This window comes from Sinocyclocheilus rhinocerous, unplaced genomic scaffold (assembly GCF_001515625.1).
Source record: "Sinocyclocheilus rhinocerous isolate Xijiao unplaced genomic scaffold, SAMN03320098_v1.1 scaffold2810, whole genome shotgun sequence".
Classification (NCBI taxonomy): Eukaryota; Metazoa; Chordata; class Actinopteri; order Cypriniformes; family Cyprinidae; genus Sinocyclocheilus; species Sinocyclocheilus rhinocerous.
The window spans coordinates 132,296-150,985 of NW_015626406.1; the positions used below are offsets into that span (position 1 = coordinate 132,296).

Genomic DNA, 18,690 nt, shown 5'->3' on the forward strand with positions numbered 1-18,690 from the left:
TCATGTACCGTGAAACCGGTATAATTTTGAAAAATACAGTGATATAAATTTTTGGTCATACTGCCCAGCACTAGCATATGTGAACACGGCAATCGCGCCCGGATCCGCGCCAAAACAATCGGTCCGAGATCGCCTGAACGAGGTGGTCTCGGCTCGATTGAAAACGAACTCTGGAGCGGTTCGGTTGTAGTGAGAAAGTAATCCGATCTAACGGACCAACGAACCAGGCTATATCACAATGTATGATGGGTAATTACGTAAGTTCCGTGAAAAGCATTAGCTTTGTTGTTTTGCTAATACTTTAAAATGAACCTGTGAATGTCTGTGGTGAGCACGTCTTCGCCATTCAAAATAAAAAAGCGCACTTTTTCATTTTATAATGCCGTCTTATTGCTCTTCTTCCTAGTAGGTGCATTTTAAAAATGTTTTCCCGATGAATCCTGGACTCCTGCTCAAAATGATAAATTAATATAAGGACAGCTACAAAAAAAAAAGCTGTTGTCGTTCTATCCTGACGGATGACAGCCTTGACAGCTAAGTGGAATCCCGGAAAATAAACCGTGGAACTTTGACCAATGAGACAACAGTTTACTCACGTGTGACTTGTATTAACAAATTTGGTCCGTTTAGAAACATTGCGGTGTGAAAGCTAACCGCACCAAGAATAAAAAGCAACATTGTAATAATTTTAATCCCTGTTTCGGAACAAAGCAATCTATCTACAGGTGTGAAAGCACCCTAAGTATATACTTTCATTTCCAACCTGGCAGAGTGCTGTCTGCTCTTGCTCACTGGGCTGCCGTCTTTGGAGAGACTGATTATCTCCCTCTGCTGGCCTTCCCATTTGTCAAGCTGTTCGAGAACAATCCATTGATCTGCTTTGAAGTAGTGGCCACCGTCATTGGTAGGTAGTGCAGGACAGTAGTGTGGTGTTGGGTGATGTCCCACTGGTCTCTTTGGCAGTGATTCGACGATTCGGTCCATAGCTGAGAGACTTTGTGTCTTGAATTGCTCTTTTACAGTGAACTGGTGCCAGCACTGGTTTGAGTACTTTCCCAACCCTCCACTTAATGTGCTGAGTCTGGCTGAGAACGTGCTGGTCCATCATGATAAAGAGTTGCTTCAGCATTTTGTTGCCTGTGGCGTTACCTCACAGGTAAAAGACTTGAACATAAATGTTTATATGACATAGACTTTGACTTTCAAAGAATTTACTCTTGAAGCCAAAGGTAAAGTGAATGCCCTACACACTGCTTTTCCTCTCCAGCTGTATGCATGGCCTCTTCTGGAGACCCTGTTCTCTGAGGTTCTGATGAGAGAAGAGTGGCTGAAACTGTTTGACAATGTTTTCTCAAATCATCCCTCGTTTCTTCTAATGGCTGTGGTGGCATATGTCACCTGCTGCAGAGCACCATTGCTGCTTTGTACTGAAAGGAAGGACTTTGAGGTACAACTTCAGACATATTTATGATGTTTGTTTTTTTTGCTCACTGGTTATTTGAACTAATTTTATGAAGGACAAATGTGGCTTATCAATTTATCATTTAGGGGTTTCATTTGTTTTTATATAAATAATATAATAAAAATAATTATCATATATATATATATATAATATATATGTATATGTGATGTCTGTAATTTATTCAGCAAGGGCACATTAAATTAAACAAAAGTGACAGTAAAGACTTAGATTTTTTTGTAACAATGTATTTCAAATAAATGCCATTCTTTTTAACTTTCTGTTCATCAAAGAATCCTCAAAAAATATTATCACAAAAATATTAAAGCATTTTGAAACATGCATAATAATAAGAAATCATTTTTGAGCAACAAATCAACATTATAATTAGAATTATTTCTGAAGGATTGTGTGAGTATGAAGACTGGAGTAAAGGCTTCTGAAATGTCAGCTTTGCCATCACAGGAATTAATTAAAATTTTAAAATATATTAAAATAGAAAATGGTTATTAAATTTGTAATAATAATTTGCAATATTACTGATTTTATGGTATTTTTAATCAAATAAATAGTTTTTTTTATTTCAAAAACTTTTTAAAAATCTTACAGACCCCCAACCCCTCGTTGGGAACAAATGTATGTTTGTTTATTTATTATTATTACTATTAACAAATGCATAAATCCATACAGCCATTTCTTTCTTTTTTTTCTTCTCCCATGTAGTACTTTTTCCATCATCGGAATAGCTTGGACATCAGTGCTATGCTGAAGGAAGCCTATCGGTTGATGGACAGCACCCCTGCGGACATCCATCCCAGCTCTGCGCTGAGTGACTTTGAACCTCTGACACAGGGGCAGTACCCCATTTTCAACAAATACCCCACCTTCATAGTGGAGTACCAGTCTCAAGAACGTGAGAGGATCCGGCAACAAGAAGTGGAATATCTAAGGGAGAGGTGCAAACATTTATTCATTTGTAATACGAATATGAATGGAGTATTTCATACTCCCTGCACATTTTACAAAAAAGGTTTCTTCTGGTGTTTGTCTTTAAAGACAAGAGGTTCAGGAGCTGCACGCTGAAGCAGTCAGACAGCAGGCTGAGTTTGAGGCCTGGTACAAACAGCAGGAGTTGCTACTGCAAGGAGAAGAGCAACGTAGAAGGATCCTACAGGAAGAGGAAAGTAAACTTGCTCAACAGAGAGCCAGGTGGGTCTCCCTCCATCTGCCAGACTTCTTGCTAATGACCTATGTCAATGTTGCAGTTACACACATGCTTACAGTTCACCTGACGTTACCTTCTCTGCTCAGATTGGCTGCTATGAAGCGCGAGCTGAAGGTGAAGGAGCTCAATCTGATTGATTCTTCTAGAAGACGTTTTCTTAAGCACCAGCAAGATCAGCGCAGAATCCAGCTCAAGAGACTTGATGATGAGATCCAGAGAAAGGTACTTGTGTGTTGTTGCTGCACTTTTGATTAGGTAAATTAATCGTATTACTTTTTGGTTCAAAAGTTTGAGGTTGGTAAGTCTCTTATGTTTATCAAGGCTACATTTATGTGATCAACAATATAAAAAAAATAGTATTGTGAAATATTATTACAATTTAAAATAACTTTTTTGTATTTTAATATACTTTAAAATTCAGTTTATTCCTGTGTTGGCAAAGCTGAATTTTCAGCATCATTACTCCAGTCTTCAGTGTCACATGATCCTTCACAAATCTTTCTAATATGCTGATTTGGTGCTCATTAAACATTTATGTTGAACATTTGTGCTACTTAGTATTTTTATGAAAACTCTACTGCATTTTTTTCAGGATTGAATCAAAATGAAAACAAAATAAATAAATAAAAAATTCTCAATTTTTTAAAAGTTTTTTGTAACATCATAAAAGACCATAATTTAACGCATCCTTGCTGAATACAGTTATAATTTTCTTTCAAAACAAACAAACAAAAAACTTACTGACCCCAAACTTTTCAATAGTAGTATGTTTCACAAACAGTAAATGTATTTATAAAGGTTTTTTGTTTTATTTAGAAAGGCAGGTAGGAGTTGTGTAAAGTTATTTTTGCAGGTTCTTTACATTATTGTTGTACTCAGATGGCACTGCGAGATCAGGAGACGGCAGCTGCCGTTCAAGATATAGAAGTAAGACAGATGGAACTGGATGCCCAGAGACAACTGTTTGAACAGGTTGGCCCCTATAAAAACTTTTTCTTTGCAAATGTCTGCAATGTTGATGTACTGTACTAGGAGTGTCCAATCCTTCTCCTGGTTGGCTATCTTCATGCAGTTTAGCTCCAACCTGCCCCAACTCACCTACCAGGAAGTGTCATGTAATCCTGAAGACCTTGATTAGCTGGTTTAGGTGTGTTTAATTAGGGTTAGAGTTTAATTCTGCTGTAAGGTGGGCCTCCAGGAGCAGGATCGGACACTCCTGAGATCATATCTAATCATTATGTTTTGGCTACTAGCAACTGGCCAAAGAGCAAGAGCGAGTTAGTCAAACGGTGAGAGCAGAAGTGGATACGAGGAGACGCAGGGCTGAGATCGAAGATTCTACATTTCAAAACTTCATTCAGGCAAATGCAGATGTCAGCCAGACAAACAAGAAGGTATGTCTCACTACAATTTTCATGGAGTGCATATGATTATCTTTGTCAGACATCTTACTCCACCCTGCTCCTGTTTCCTTTCTGTATTTCCTTTCGTTTTGCTTAACAGACTTGTGTGTTGCAGTTGAGTAAAGTTTGGATGAGACTAATTTTGAAAGTTGAAACTATTTTAGAGGCTGGAAGAGTCTCTGGCAGAGGTGGGACAGATGGAAGTGGATGCTGATTGGCAAGCCGAGGTGATCAAGCGACTGGAAAACGCAAAGGAGAGACAGGAGAAGCAAAGAGAGCGACTTGTGAACCTCAGCAAACAAACACGTTCTAAAGAGGAAGAAGTAGTTCAGCTAATGCTGGAAGTGGAGGGAAAGCAGGTGAGAATTCACATGTTAAAGGCGCGGTCACATGATACAATATGAAACACAATATGTCCATTGCATATTGTCAGTATGGTGGTGATGTATGTAGCATAGCTGAAACAGAAGTCACTCTCAAACCAAGCAGCTTTCTGTTGGTCATCGTGGTGCATCCACGTGACCAAATTAAACCTGTTGTGAAACTTTCACCCTCACACAAAATTCCCAATGACAATGGTAAATGTGACTGCACCTTTAGTGTGTTGTTTGCTGTATCAGGTAGACAAATTTCATTAAAAATATAATTTCCTTTCAATACAACATGCAAAAGACCAATGACATTGTTTCGGTCCCAGTGGGATGATGTAGTAGCTAAGCAAGCTAAACTGGAGGAGGAAAGACGGGTGGCCGCCACTGTTAACGCCCAGCGGAGGTCACTTATCTCTCAGGAAACAGAAGAGACTGAGAAACATGACAAGCTGCAAAAGAGTCTAGAGGATTCATTGAGTGAGTTAAGACAAACTCTTCTCACATAACGTAATAAAGGATTTGATTGAAACATGAGTACAGTTTTAAAATTACTTCCTTGTGAGGATACAATCAGTTGAAAAAGTCTATTAAACTTTACATGCTAACAAGAGGTAATCAAGTTATTTGTGTGTGTCTGTGTGTGTTTGTAGATCATCCAAAGAGACTCAGATCTCCCTGCTCTTCGAGAGGCCTGCTGCACAAGACCCAGAGTGAGACCACCAACATTTCCTTGATCAATCAGTCAGGCGATTCTACTGGCTGTGAGTATTATTAGTATAAACATTGAGTTTTATTGTCATAACCAAACATGATTTAATGAAGCAACAAGCGATAAGATGTGCACTGCTGCTTTATAGTTTCTTTAGATCGTGGCAGAGGGGAGCTTGACTCTAAGGAAAGGGAGTTGATGCAGGAAATCAGAGAACTGAGGACGAAATTAGCTGCCAGAGCCAGAGCGACTGACTTCGTCTCGCCCTCAACAAGCTCTGTACACTCTCACTGACAACACGGTCACCGCCAACCAGTGTGTGTGGAACCAGGCACACGTTAAAGAGGATCTGAAAGAAAATCATTTTAGATCATATGAGAAGCATGCTCAGTTTATATTTGCTTTACAACGACGCTAAACTGGACATTATTCATTGATTTCAGATTTATTCTGATGATAGTTTTAATATTTTGTAAATGTATTTTATTATTTGTATTTTTTTTAAAATCTTTTTCATGTTTTTGTATTTAAAAATGTGTCAATAAATTTTAATAAAAAATATGAAATATAATTTAACAGTTTGAACTACTTTTTTTTACTTTTCATTACATTTAAATATTCAATTTAATTACAATTTATTTTTTTATTTAATGTATTCCTGTAATGGAAAAGCAGATTTTAATGTTTTTAAAAGAATTCTATTATGCCCATCAAGGTTGCGTTTATTTGAAAAAAAAATGCAGCAAAATATATTGAAATATTAATACAATTCAAAATAATTTGATGTAGTTTAATATAATTATATATTTTAAACTGTGATTTATTCCTGTGAGGGTAACGCTACTGTTTTTTTTTTCTCTCAGCAGTGTCACATGATCCTACCTAAACCGTCATACAATTTTCAGGACACTTTGATAGTAAGATCAAAAGAACAGCATTTATTTTTAACAAATCTTATGTAACATTATAATCGTCTTTACTGTCACTTTTAATAAATGTAGTGCATCCTTGCTAAATCAAAGTATTATTTAAAAATGTATACGCTATTTTACTGGAAATATTTTTCTGACGTGTTTTTAAAAAACCTAGCGTGTCGACCAACGAGACTGCATTTTTGGGCGTCATAAACTTATATAACTATGGTCATAAACGCATTCAAATGTTTTCTGTTTAGACACCTCACTAAGTTGTAAAACATTCATCTTATTTCTGACGACAAAACCGTTGTTGCTGGGAGGTGTTGATGACGTATCTATATCGGCGGCATTGAGCACTTCCGGCTTTGGGTGCTGATGAGACTGGAGTGAACTCAGGTGATGCTTTGTGTTTTCGTTTAGCTGTTGATGCTCATGTGTAGATTTATAGCCTCTTATTTCAGTATTTACGCGATAGAGCGCAGCAGACTTTGTCCTGTTTGGGTCGAAATAAAAAAGTCAGTATAGTTCAATTATTACGTTATATCGTATAGCTTACAACAGGCTTTGTTGCGGATTCATTGAAATGCAACGACAGCCTTTTGTGAATGAACAAGATTTTGTTTTTAGTTTACCTGACTGTGTTTTCTGTTTTTATCTCTTGTCGGTAGTGCATTTATGGACCACAATCACTAATTTCTCATTGCAGAATTTAAGGATAGTATACAATCTATTATAATGTAATTTTCCACATCCATTTTTTTTATTTCTACGTGTAATTTGTGAGGTTCACGAAACAGATCTACAAACAAGTGTAAATTACTTATTTTAGTTTGTATTCATTTGCTAATTTGTTAATATATTACAGATACATATATTACAAACAGTCCTAAACTTGTCAATTTATATGGTATTTAGTGTTAATTCAGACACAATATGTGCCTGTGTACATTAGACTAATGGGGCTCTACAAAGGCTGATCTTCTCAGTAAACATTAAAATTAAGCTTAATGTATTTAACTTCAGCTAAATGCATAATGTAGACACCAAACATACCTTTACAAAATGACAGATGGTCTCTAATGTGTCTCTCTCCGTCGAAAGTTTGTGTGGCATAGTAGCACACGTGTGCACGAGTACTAAAATTAAAACTAAAATCGTTCATACTATACATAGATTGAACGACACAGAAGATGGCTGATAGAAGTGACCTGAAAGCTGAGCTTGAGCGCAAAAAGCAGCGCTTAGCCCAGATACGAGAGGAGAAAAAAAGAAAGGAGGATGAGAGAAAGAAAAAAGAGGTAGGTGCTGTTTTTGTTGGATATAATAGCCATTTATCATTTTATGACCTGCAAATATTTCTTATGTGGCACTCAATGATTGACCTATGATGCAGTCTGAGATGCTTCAGAGGGCCGAGAATGTGTCAGAAGACTCGGACCTGGACAGAAAGAGAAGAGAGACCGAGGCGCTCCTGCAGAGCATTGGAATTTCACCAGAACCACCTTTAGGTATGTGATACTTAACATACAGCTGTCTGTGCATGTACATAATGTGTGTAAGATACATCTTTATGAATGTGCATGCCACCTGCTTGAATGAAATGAGAAAAGGAATCAGCACAAGTGTTTTATAATGCAAAAGAAAAAAAATTACATCTCACTCAGCAGTCTGTAGTGCTCTATGAGGGCTTCCCCTAACCTTGTGAAAAAGTACAGTATAGTTTTAAAAAGAGTATACTTAATATTCTTATCGAATATATTTGAGTATCGTTACAATGTAATATTTTTTGGACACTGAATTAAGTTAACTGTAATTAAAATATGTATTATAGTTTAAATTTATAATGAATGCAATTAGCTGAACTTAGCTAAGCTGAGCGCTTTGTAAACCACTTAAGTAGAACTTTTTACATGTAATTTCATAATTACTTCTCGTGTCTTTAAAATATATTTAAAGGGGTCATATGATGTGATTTAAATTTTTCCTTTCTCTTTGGAGTGTTACAAGCTCTTGGTGCATAAAGAAGATCTTTTAAAGTTGCAAAGACTAAAGTCTCAAATCCAAAGAGATATTCTTTATCAAAGTTAAGAGTCAGCCACACCTACCTAAAACGGCTCGTTCTAACACGCCCCCACATATCTACCTCACTATGTGGGGCTCGTTCTAACACGCCCCCACATATCTATGTCGCTATGTGGGAAGATTTGCATAACGGCGCCCAAATGTTCACGCAAAGAAAGAAGGCGTAACTTTTATTTTCGCCGTAGTTTTGTTGTTTCTGCCGCCATGTCGTAAAGACGCTGTGTGTTTCGTTGTGAAAGCAAAACTACTTTGTTTGGTCTTCCAAAAGAGGACGATATCTGCTTCGTCATGCCTGGAGCTGATCCGTGTTGGTTGCTGAGGAAATACATCAACTTTGCGCTGTGGATCGCCGGATTGGCTTTCACCGTGGACGAAGCGGAGTCCAGCCCGTAGTCGTCACATGTCCTTCCAGATGCTCCTTCGTCGAAATCGCCAGCCGCGCCGTTCTCAAGCTCGCTCGCCTCTGCTCACTCTAGCCCTCCCGCCGTTCCTCACGCTAGCCTCTGCTCACTGTAGGCCGCGGTGTGTGACGCTGTTTCGTTATGAAAGCGAAACTACTTTGTTTGGTCTTCCAAAAGAGGACACGACTACAAATCAGTGGTTAAGTTGTATTTACAACACTGTTCCAGAATCTTTAAAATGTACTGCTGAATGCACTGACAAGCTTTTATAGTAATCTAAAATCAACTTCTTTTGAAACTTGTATATCATGTATTTGCAATGGTGATCTTGCAATTTAGTGCATTTAAAATATATTAACTTGAAATATAATATCAAATAACACTACAGTTATAATTAATCAAGTACTTTACATTTTAGTACGTTAGTCAACACATCAATATAAGTGTACTTTTAAGCATAATTGGTGCATCTTTTAAGTGGGTTAAAAACAGTCATGAATGTGTATTCTCTTTATAAGTATATTTAAGTGGCATTTTTTATTAATATTATCAGTTGCAGTTAATATTATCAAATGCAGTTTTTTTTTTTATTATACTTTTATTGGAAGTGCACTACAAGTGCATATTCAATATAACTAAGCACACTTTTTCACAAGAGTATGGATCATGTCTGACCAATTTGTGCTGTTTTTTTATATAAAGGGCATGTTGTCCAATGTTTTTTTTTTTTTATCTTTGCGGGAATGTCTTGTGACCTCTCTAAAATTTTTGCTAGCTGTAAATCCGATCAGATTTTAGGTCATTTCAGATTTATATATAAGTTAGGTCATGGATTCATCCCCAAAACAATTACTACACTTTTTACTAAATGAATATAAAGATTTTACAGTATTTAATTTAGTTTATTGAACTCATGTCATTTACACTTGAAGTACTTGAAGCGGACTTGACACAAGCTCAATTAGATTTATAAGGTGGTATTTGATGTAAAATTGTAATCATATAATTAGATGAGATGATTGAAAGATCATATAAAATTTGTAACATTATAGAGAGAACTGAAATTCGCTTGACAATCTCTTCTGTTGTTTTTGTTTTTGGATTTTTTTTCTTTGATTTGACCATTTCAATCCATTCTGTTCATTTTGATTTGCCTGTGTCTGCCACTGCTGGCCATCAGTGCAGCCACTGCAGCTTTTAACATGGGATACCTGTTATTTTCATTATTTAGTCCCAACCCCTATGTCTCCCTCTTCGCAATCAGTGAGCCCACCCAGTGAAACTGGAAGTCAGGAGTCCATAGATGGAGGGACAGTGGGAAGGTATGAAATCTGCATGGGTATTTGCTAGGGCTGCACAATAAATCGCATGCGATATTTAATGCGCATCTTGTCAGTGAAGCCGTTCTGTAATCAGCGGTAAATCTCCATCACGTGCGGGCTTTCACATGGAGAAGCATTTACTACACAGAGCCGTTGTTCACTGACAAGCTGTGCAAAATATGATCAATACTGACAAGATGCGCGTTAAATATCGCATGCGATTTATCGTGCAGCCCTAGTATTTGCTATTTGTACACCAAACTGCATAGACTGCATAGATAATCTTTAATCCATTTTGAACTATTTTTATATTCGCTGATATATGGATGTATATGGAGGAATGTTTTAATGCAGGAGTTTTCAAACTGAATTCTACAAATGTTCTAGGAGGTCTGTGGCAAATTTGAGGAGAAAAAAAATATTTTTAGGAATGTTTTTAGAAATGTCCAAGTTTACAGTAAAAATGTAAAAAATATTAATTGTGAATTTCTCTTCAGATTTATACATCTAACAATATTATAACAATGAGCTGAAAAAATACACCAATACAAATATTCAGTATTTTTCTAGATAATATTTTTATTTAATTTGATAAAATTACATTTTATTTGTATTAATTTTGCATATCATGTTTCTTTCTTCACACAGTATAAATGGCTCCTAATATAGTATATTTAACTGCTTTCATATTTTAAGAAGAGGGTCTCTCACAATATGATCATCATATTTGGGGGTCTTTGGCATCAGAAATTCCTGTTTTAATATTATGCATTATTTATTTTATGCATTATTTAGGGGAATTAAATATTTTATGAGAAAATTATTTGATGGATAATATTATTTCTTTTAGGATAGTTGTGCATTATTTCTTAAGTCAAAACTGACACGATTCATGCAAGTTTTTAGCTATTTTATTATTATTATTTTATTTCTGTAATCTCCTTAAGACTAAGTTTAATGTTTTTCCTTTTCCCTACATCTTTTGTTGGGGACATCAGATATCGGTAAGGAGAACTATTGATGTTGTCATTGTTAGGTCCTGGCATTTGTTGATGCATCACCCATCAGTGGATGTGGTTTTGTTGTAGCTGGTTTAGAGTATGATGCCACAGTCTATATGTGATCTCATCTAAGAGACAGCGTGTTATCTCATGTAATCATGCATGAAAGAGGGTTATGCACTGCTAGTGAAACTGCAGGACCTAATCATGCATGCTCTTAGTCTCATCCCTCCTAACCATTATTTGATGTATTCTTCTGACCTCTCTAGGACGTTACAGTGGGACACCGACCCCTCAGCTCTTCAGCTTCTTGCAGATTCGGTTCATGGGTGAGACTGCCACCTTAAATTTCATTCACATTATTAAACATGATACAGAAAACATTGAGTGTCAACAGAGAAATATATAATAAAACCAAAACTGAAAATTCTGCCATTCACTCACCCTCAAGATGTTCCAAACCTATATCAATTTATTTCTTCTGCTGAAAATAAAAGAAGATATTTTGTAGAGTGTGGGTAACTAAACAGTTTCTGGTCCCCATTGACTTCCATAGATTTTTTTTTTCCATACTGTGGAAGTCAGTGAGGTTTGGTTGCCCACTTTCTTCAAAATATCTTCTTGCTCAACAGAAGAAAGACGTTCACAACTTGAGGGTAAGTAAATGCTTACAGGTCCAAGGCAAACAAACAAGCAAAATGAAAACAACACATTAAAATAGTTTGGGCTTGCTTTCTTAGGGGCAGGATGCAAAGGCTTGGTCCATCAAAAATTGTTCAGATTGATTTCATGCCAAAAGAACTGGTGACATACTCTAAAGAGTCACAGACTCCTGTCGCATCTGATCAGCCTGAAGGTAAAGAGCTGTTTTTATTTCGATTGAATAATTAATATGGAAATAAAACTTAATAGTGGCTTTACCCACAAAACAAATGTCTCGCTGCTTAAACTTTCCAATGACTATTTTCCACAGAGGAGGAGGATGAGGAGCTGTCAGTGACCAAATCTGAATCTGTGCCACAGCAGCTGGAGGAGGAGAACTCTCAGGAGGCCGAAGAAGGCAAGAAGAATCACAGTTAAAAAAAAATATTTTTAAAAGAAATATAACATCTATACAGAGCTGTATGAATATGTGTGCCTTAGATCAACATAGAGAACTGACCAACGAGGAGAAAGAGCAGATTATTCATTCAGAGGATTTCCAGTTTTTCTTCGACCGAAGCATCCGTGTAATGGAGCGTGTGCTGGCCGAGGATACGGACATTTTCTTTGACTACAGTGGGCGAGATATGGAGGACAAAGAAGGGTCAGCCGAGGCTTATGTAACAGTCAAACATACACAGAGTCCCACATGATTACAGAAAAGTTATTCATTAGATGGTACTAGACAGGTTTGTTTAACCTAATGTAGGATGATGGTCGCGTAATGGTTTGAAATCAGGTTTAATGAGGTGACCCAGAAGCTCAAGAGTTGCGCTCAACCTCAAGTGACTCCTGGGAAACTTACTGTAAATTGCTTTGGATGATTGTATCAGAATGCAAAGGTTTGTTTTGTTATCAGGGACATGCAAGCCGGATCAAACTTGTCTTTTAATCGACATTTCTATGATGAGCATTGGTCCAAACATCGAGTCGTCACTTCCTTGGATTGGTCACCACAGGTACTTTATTAATAAACCGCATTAATATAGGGAGTGCTGGTTAGTAACTGATTACATGTCATCTGGATTACTCCAGTATGTAATTATAATTCTATTACATTTTACAATGCTTATAATCAGATTACAGTTACTTTTATGGATGACATGATTACATATTATTCACACAGTGGTGGGTAATTATTTATAATTTATTGATTCACCCTAATTCTTATTTTTTTCTCTTTAAAATTGTTCATTCTAAAAATCCTCACCACTTACATTTAGAAAGTCTTCCAATTTTGTGGAATTATTTATTTATTTTAATTTTACATTTTTATGATTTCATAATAATTATTAGCTTTTCACAAACTCACAAAACCCATGCAGTTCTTTCACAAACCCCAGTTTGGGAAACATTGACGTAATGTTTAATGCACTTCATGATGATAGCAAAGAATGTAACATTTTCATTCTCTCTGTTTTTATACATAGTAATCCCATACAAATCTATGTGATAAACAAAAAAAAAAAAATCTTAACAGTAAGTAAAAATTAGTCCGAATACATTGCCTAATATGTGTAATTCAATCGATTAAGTTATTAACTACAGTTTTTGTCATGCAATCTGTAATCAGTAACAGACTCCAATTTGCAAGTAATCTAGCATATCCACGATATGTACAATGATATTGACATGTAGCACATTGTATTCAGTCTATTATTCTATTTGCAGTATCCTGAATTGCTAGTGGCCTCATACAACACTAATGAGGATGCACCTCATGAGCCAGATGGAGTTGTGCTGGTCTGGAATATGAAGTTTAAGAAGACGACCCCCGAGTACATATTCCACTGTCAGGTTTGAATTCCCATTGCTTCCTATTAAATAACCCTCAATGCCTGAATGTTGTTCCTTTCAGCAGCATTTGAATATACTGTAATACTTTAATATTTTTTAATTATATACTGAGTATGTGTTTGAGTAATCAGCTTTTAATGAAAAAGCCTGAATCTAAATTGAATTTCTATTAAAATACACAAACAATGGAGCTCAACTTTCAAATGTTGTCTGCGTCACTAATGCACATCATTCTCTGTTTGCACTGATGTGACTTCTGAATGAACTCTCAATACTCAGCTCATCGTCTGTATGCTCACATTGTGCAAATCGACCTTGATGGAGGGCGAGCTGACGTCATATTTGCCAAAACAATAACCATAGCAAAGAAAATGGTACTGGTACACTCAACCAATACTGCATTTTATGGTTTTCTCTTGTAGTCCTCAGTGATGTCAGTTGGCTTTGCTCAGTTTCATCCCAACTTGGTGATTGGAGGCACTTACTCAGGACAGATAGCACTGTGGGACAATCGAAGTCACAGGAGGACCCCAGTGCAACGGACGCCCTTGTCTGCAACTGCACACACTGTAAGACCATCAGTTAAAGATAAAATGTTTAAAAATAGAATGCAGTGTGTTAGTGGTTTAACGGTTAAAAATCTGAGCTGAAAACACTAATGTTGCCAGGTCATTGAGGTGACCCAGAAACTGAAGAGCTGCACTCAACCTCAAGATATTCCTGAGAGACTTTGCAAAACGCATCTTATGAGAATGAAAGACTCTGTTTTTTATTGTGTAAACTTACTGTAAATTGCTTTGGATGATTGTATCAGAATGCAAAGGTTTGTTTTGTTATCAGGGACATGCAAGCCGGATCAAACTTGTCTTTTAATCGACATTTCTATGATGAGCATTGGTCCAAACATCGAGTCGTCACTTCCTTGGATTGGTCACCACAGGTACTTTATTAATAAACCGCATTAATATAGGGAGTGCTGGTTAGTAACTGATTACATGTCATCTGGATTACTCCAGTATGTAATTATAATTCTATTACATTTTACAATGCTTATAATCAGATTACAGTTACTTTTATGGATGACATGATTACATATTATTCACACAGTGGTGGGTAATTATTTATAATTTATTGATTCACCCTAATTCTTATTTTTTTCTCTTTAAAATTGTTCATTCTAAAAATCCTCACCACTTACATTTAGAAAGTCTTCCAATTTTGTGGAATTATTTATTTATTTTAATTTTACATTTTTATGATTTCATAATAATTATTAGCTTTTCACAAACTCACAAAACCCATGCAGTTCTTTCACAAACCCCAGTTTGGGAAACATTGACGTAATGTTTAATGCACTTCATGATGATAGCAAAGAATGTAACATTTTCATTCTCTCTGTTTTTATACATAGTAATCCCATACAAATCTATGTGATAAACAAAAAAAAAAAAATCTTAACAGTAAGTAAAAATTAGTCCGAATACATTGCCTAATATGTGTAATTCAATCGATTAAGTTATTAACTACAGTTTTTGTCATGCAATCTGTAATCAGTAACAGACTCCAATTTGCAAGTAATCTAGCATATCCACGATATGTACAATGATATTGACATGTAGCACATTGTATTCAGTCTATTATTCTATTTGCAGTATCCTGAATTGCTAGTGGCCTCATACAACACTAATGAGGATGCACCTCATGAGCCAGATGGAGTTGTGCTGGTCTGGAATATGAAGTTTAAGAAGACGACCCCCGAGTACATATTCCACTGTCAGGTTTGAATTCCCATTGCTTCCTATTAAATAACCCTCAATGCCTGAATGTTGTTCCTTTCAGCAGCATTTGAATATACTGTAATACTTTAATATTTTTTAATTATATACTGAGTATGTGTTTGAGTAATCAGCTTTTAATGAAAAAGCCTGAATCTAAATTGAATTTCTATTAAAATACACAAACAATGGAGCTCAACTTTCAAATGTTGTCTGCGTCACTAATGCACATCATTCTCTGTTTGCACTGATGTGACTTCTGAATGAACTCTCAATACTCAGCTCATCGTCTGTATGCTCACATTGTGCAAATCGACCTTGATGGAGGGCGAGCTGACGTCATATTTGCCAAAACAATAACCATAGCAAAGAAAATGGTACTGGTACACTCAACCAATACTGCATTTTATGGTTTTCTCTTGTAGTCCTCAGTGATGTCAGTTGGCTTTGCTCAGTTTCATCCCAACTTGGTGATTGGAGGCACTTACTCAGGACAGATAGCACTGTGGGACAATCGAAGTCACAGGAGGACCCCAGTGCAACGGACGCCCTTGTCTGCAACTGCACACACTGTAAGACCATCAGTTAAAGATAAAATGTTTAAAAATAGAATGCAGTGTGTTAGTGGTTTAACGGTTAAAAATCTGAGCTGAAAACACTAATGTTGCCAGGTCATTGAGGTGACCCAGAAACTGAAGAGCTGCACTCAACCTCAAGATATTCCTGAGAGACTTTGCAAAACGCATCTTATGAGAATGAAAGACTCTGTTTTTTATTGTGTGGCAAAACAATCCCTTATTAGTCTTGGAAAAATATTCTTATCATGGTCTTTCCTTAAAAGAATATAGATGACAAAACTGTCACATGTTTTATGCAGCATCCTGTATACTGTGTGAATGTGGTCGGAACACAAAATGCCAACAACTTGATCACAGTATCCACAGATGGCAAGATGTGCTCCTGGAGTCTGGACATGCTCTCACAGCCTCAGGTGTCCAGATAACACATTTAGACCGATTGAATTATTGTCATTTGAGATTTGACTGATATTAAACAATACATCATATGTCTGTTGTTACTCACAGGAGAGTATGGAGCTGATCTACAATAAGTCAAAGCCGGTGGCCGTCACTTGTATGGCCTTCCCTGCAAGTGATGTGAATAACTATGTGGTAGGAAGTGAGGAGGGCACTGTTTACACAGCATCCCGCCATGGAAGGTCGGTCGTTCCTGCAGCATAACATATTAATAACAGAATTTTCATATTTGGGTCAAGTATTCTGTAAATGATATCTTTGTATATTAAAAACTCTTAATGAAAAACAACTTTACTATTAACTTGAACTTGCTTAACTCGTCCCATGCAGTAAGGCTGGTATTGGTGAAATGTTTGATGGGCATCAGGGTCCTGTGACTGGAATCAGTTGCCATAACGCTGTGGGTCAAGTCGACTTCTCCCACCTCTTTACCACTTCCTCATTTGATTGGACAGTCAAACTGTGGTCAACCAAAGTAAGAGTTGTTTTGGAATTCATGTGTTGCTCGATATGTTTTTTGATCCTGTAGCATTATATAACTATTCCATCTCTCTGACAGCATAACAAGCCCTTGTATTCCTTTGAAGACAATGCAGACTATGTTTATGATGTCATGTGGTCTCCAGTGCATCCAGCGGTCTTTGCTACAGTGGATGGCAATGGTCGTCTGGACCTCTGGAATCTCAACAACTACACAGAGGTCAGGGGCACCGCAGCTCATTACATTCTTTATTCAGTCATCTGTCTTCTGTATTATATAAGAAGAACATTCATTTCATACTTTAATTAATATTAGGATAGGAGGACCCCTACCCCTGGGTTAAACTTATCCCAGATGTCATCTGATTTTTGCAGAATATGTTATCTGATATTATTTGTAATGTTGTTGTTGTTGTTGTTTTGTTTTTTTTTTCAAAAAAGGTGTCATTAATGTGAAATATTAAATTAAATAATATATGCAAATTATGTATGTTCAAAGGTTTGAGGTCAGTAAGTGGTGTGAAAAAGTGTTGGCCCCCTTCCTGATTTCTTATTTTTTTGCATGTTTTTGCAAATCTAAATTAATTACTATGTCCACAAATCCTCCATATCCAACATGAAATTAATTCCTAGATCACAATTATACAATGAAAAAAATTATATCATTTAACCTCAAACAATAAATCTAATATGTGCACATGACAAGTCAAAATTAATAAGAACATAACCACTGAATAAATGTGTTGACATTTGACATAAATGTCATTTTCGCTCCCAAAACAAGTTTTCTGTGTGTACCAGGTGCCGTCGGCAAGTGTGACAGTGGAGGGAGGATGTGCCCTGAACCAGGTCAGATGGGCATCAGGGGGCAGAGAGGTGGCCGTGGGTGATTCAGAGGGCCATGTTTGGATCTATGATGTGGGAGAGGTAACAACACCTACATTATGAGTACATGAACACGTGTAGCACTCTCTAATATTCGGATGAATTATAAATATTTGCACTCAAATTCAAATACACAGACTGATCAAACAATGTGCAAATTTCAACAGTCACTAATTGTGCTCTACCATGAAGATGTGATGCAGAAGTTGGTTGTATCTCTATTTTAGCAGTTAGCCGTGCCACATACAGACGACTGGAGCAAATTTGCCCGTACGCTCATGGAGATTCGTGCGAACCGAGGGGATGGAGAGGAAGAAGGTGCTTTGGAGCAGCCTGCTTAAGACATACACACACATTTACATTCAGTGAGAAACACGTAAAGATACATTGAAACCGATGCTTGATATAAAGTGAGTGAATCACACATTCACGCTGCTGTGATCACAGGTCTTTTTTCTTTTGCCTACAAAAGTCTATCTATAGCATGGGTGTTAATTAGCAATAACTCCTCTTCCAATGCTAATAGTTAATTCCAGAACACACACAAGTGAGAATGGGTTGATCTAACATATATCTAGGGTTTGCAGTGACTAGGAGTGAGCCGATGTGATCATACTGTATCAAAACAGCTGTGCCGGAATTACAGCTTATTTTACATATGTGAAAGTACAAGGTCATACTGAGATACATGGAGAATGTATTGGCCGTTATGTAAAAATATATTACAGCAAAACTTATGAATGACTTTTTTTCCTTTCACCTTTTATGTCGTATGTGTGCATAATTTAATACCAACTGCAGCATAAAGCAACTGTAAAGTGTGAACTTACAATAAAGGTCATTGTGTCTCAAATCGTGTTTTAATCTTCATTTAAGCAGTAATTTGTCCAAAGTGCGGGTGATTAAAAAGTTTGACTGTCAATGTCATATTACTCCATGATGTTTTCGTGTCATTAAACCTTTTATCTTTAATCACAATGACAACAGATTCTTTGTTATCCAGGTTTTTTTTCCCTCCATCATCAGCAACTTTCATGGACGCACACGGCCGCACGTAGAAGGCGGGATCCTGTTACCATGACAATTACGTCAATATTAGTGTCGGGTAACTAAAGGTCAAACTA

General features: G+C 36.6%; 2 protein-coding genes across 9 annotated transcripts in view; both read left to right on the forward strand.

The window, feature by feature from the left end:
• Positions 1–5,593, forward strand: part of LOC107714750 (TBC1 domain family member 31-like) — a 13,822-nt gene extending 8,229 nt beyond the window's left edge. For both annotated transcript variants that reach the window (XM_016520724.1, XM_016520716.1), the window contains 12 exons: positions 771–904; positions 1,023–1,156; positions 1,268–1,447; positions 2,183–2,415; positions 2,516–2,668; positions 2,771–2,906; positions 3,564–3,656; positions 3,938–4,078; positions 4,252–4,446; positions 4,785–4,935; positions 5,109–5,219; positions 5,316–5,593. In XM_016520724.1, the coding sequence (XP_016376210.1) occupies positions 771–904; positions 1,023–1,156; positions 1,268–1,447; positions 2,183–2,415; positions 2,516–2,668; positions 2,771–2,906; positions 3,564–3,656; positions 3,938–4,078; positions 4,252–4,446; positions 4,785–4,935; positions 5,109–5,219; positions 5,316–5,461 (1,807 nt within the window). In that variant the 3' untranslated portion in view covers positions 5,462–5,593. The remainder of the gene's footprint in view (positions 1–770; positions 905–1,022; positions 1,157–1,267; positions 1,448–2,182; positions 2,416–2,515; positions 2,669–2,770; positions 2,907–3,563; positions 3,657–3,937; positions 4,079–4,251; positions 4,447–4,784; positions 4,936–5,108; positions 5,220–5,315) is intronic.
• Positions 5,594–6,419: 826 nt separating this feature from the next.
• LOC107714767 (cytoplasmic dynein 1 intermediate chain 1-like) lies at positions 6,420–18,387 on the forward strand. Of its 7 annotated transcripts, none has more exons than XM_016520733.1 (18): positions 6,420–6,480; positions 7,258–7,382; positions 7,478–7,592; positions 9,748–9,889; positions 10,888–10,893; positions 11,160–11,219; positions 11,631–11,746; positions 11,864–11,950; positions 12,034–12,196; positions 12,452–12,551; positions 13,264–13,389; positions 13,812–13,958; positions 16,042–16,155; positions 16,250–16,383; positions 16,532–16,676; positions 16,761–16,901; positions 17,483–17,608; positions 17,794–18,387. In XM_016520733.1, exons 2-18 carry the CDS (start codon positions 7,275–7,277, stop codon positions 17,905–17,907), a joined length of 1,944 nt encoding a protein of 647 aa, XP_016376219.1. In that variant the 5' UTR covers positions 6,420–6,480; positions 7,258–7,274; the 3' UTR covers positions 17,908–18,387. The 7 variants fall into 7 exon arrangements, with proteins under 7 accessions (XP_016376219.1, XP_016376228.1, XP_016376243.1 ...); XM_016520742.1 differs by having other exon boundaries at positions 17,797–18,387; XM_016520757.1 differs by having other exon boundaries at positions 9,799–9,889.
• The last annotated feature ends 303 nt before the right edge of the window (positions 18,388–18,690 follow it).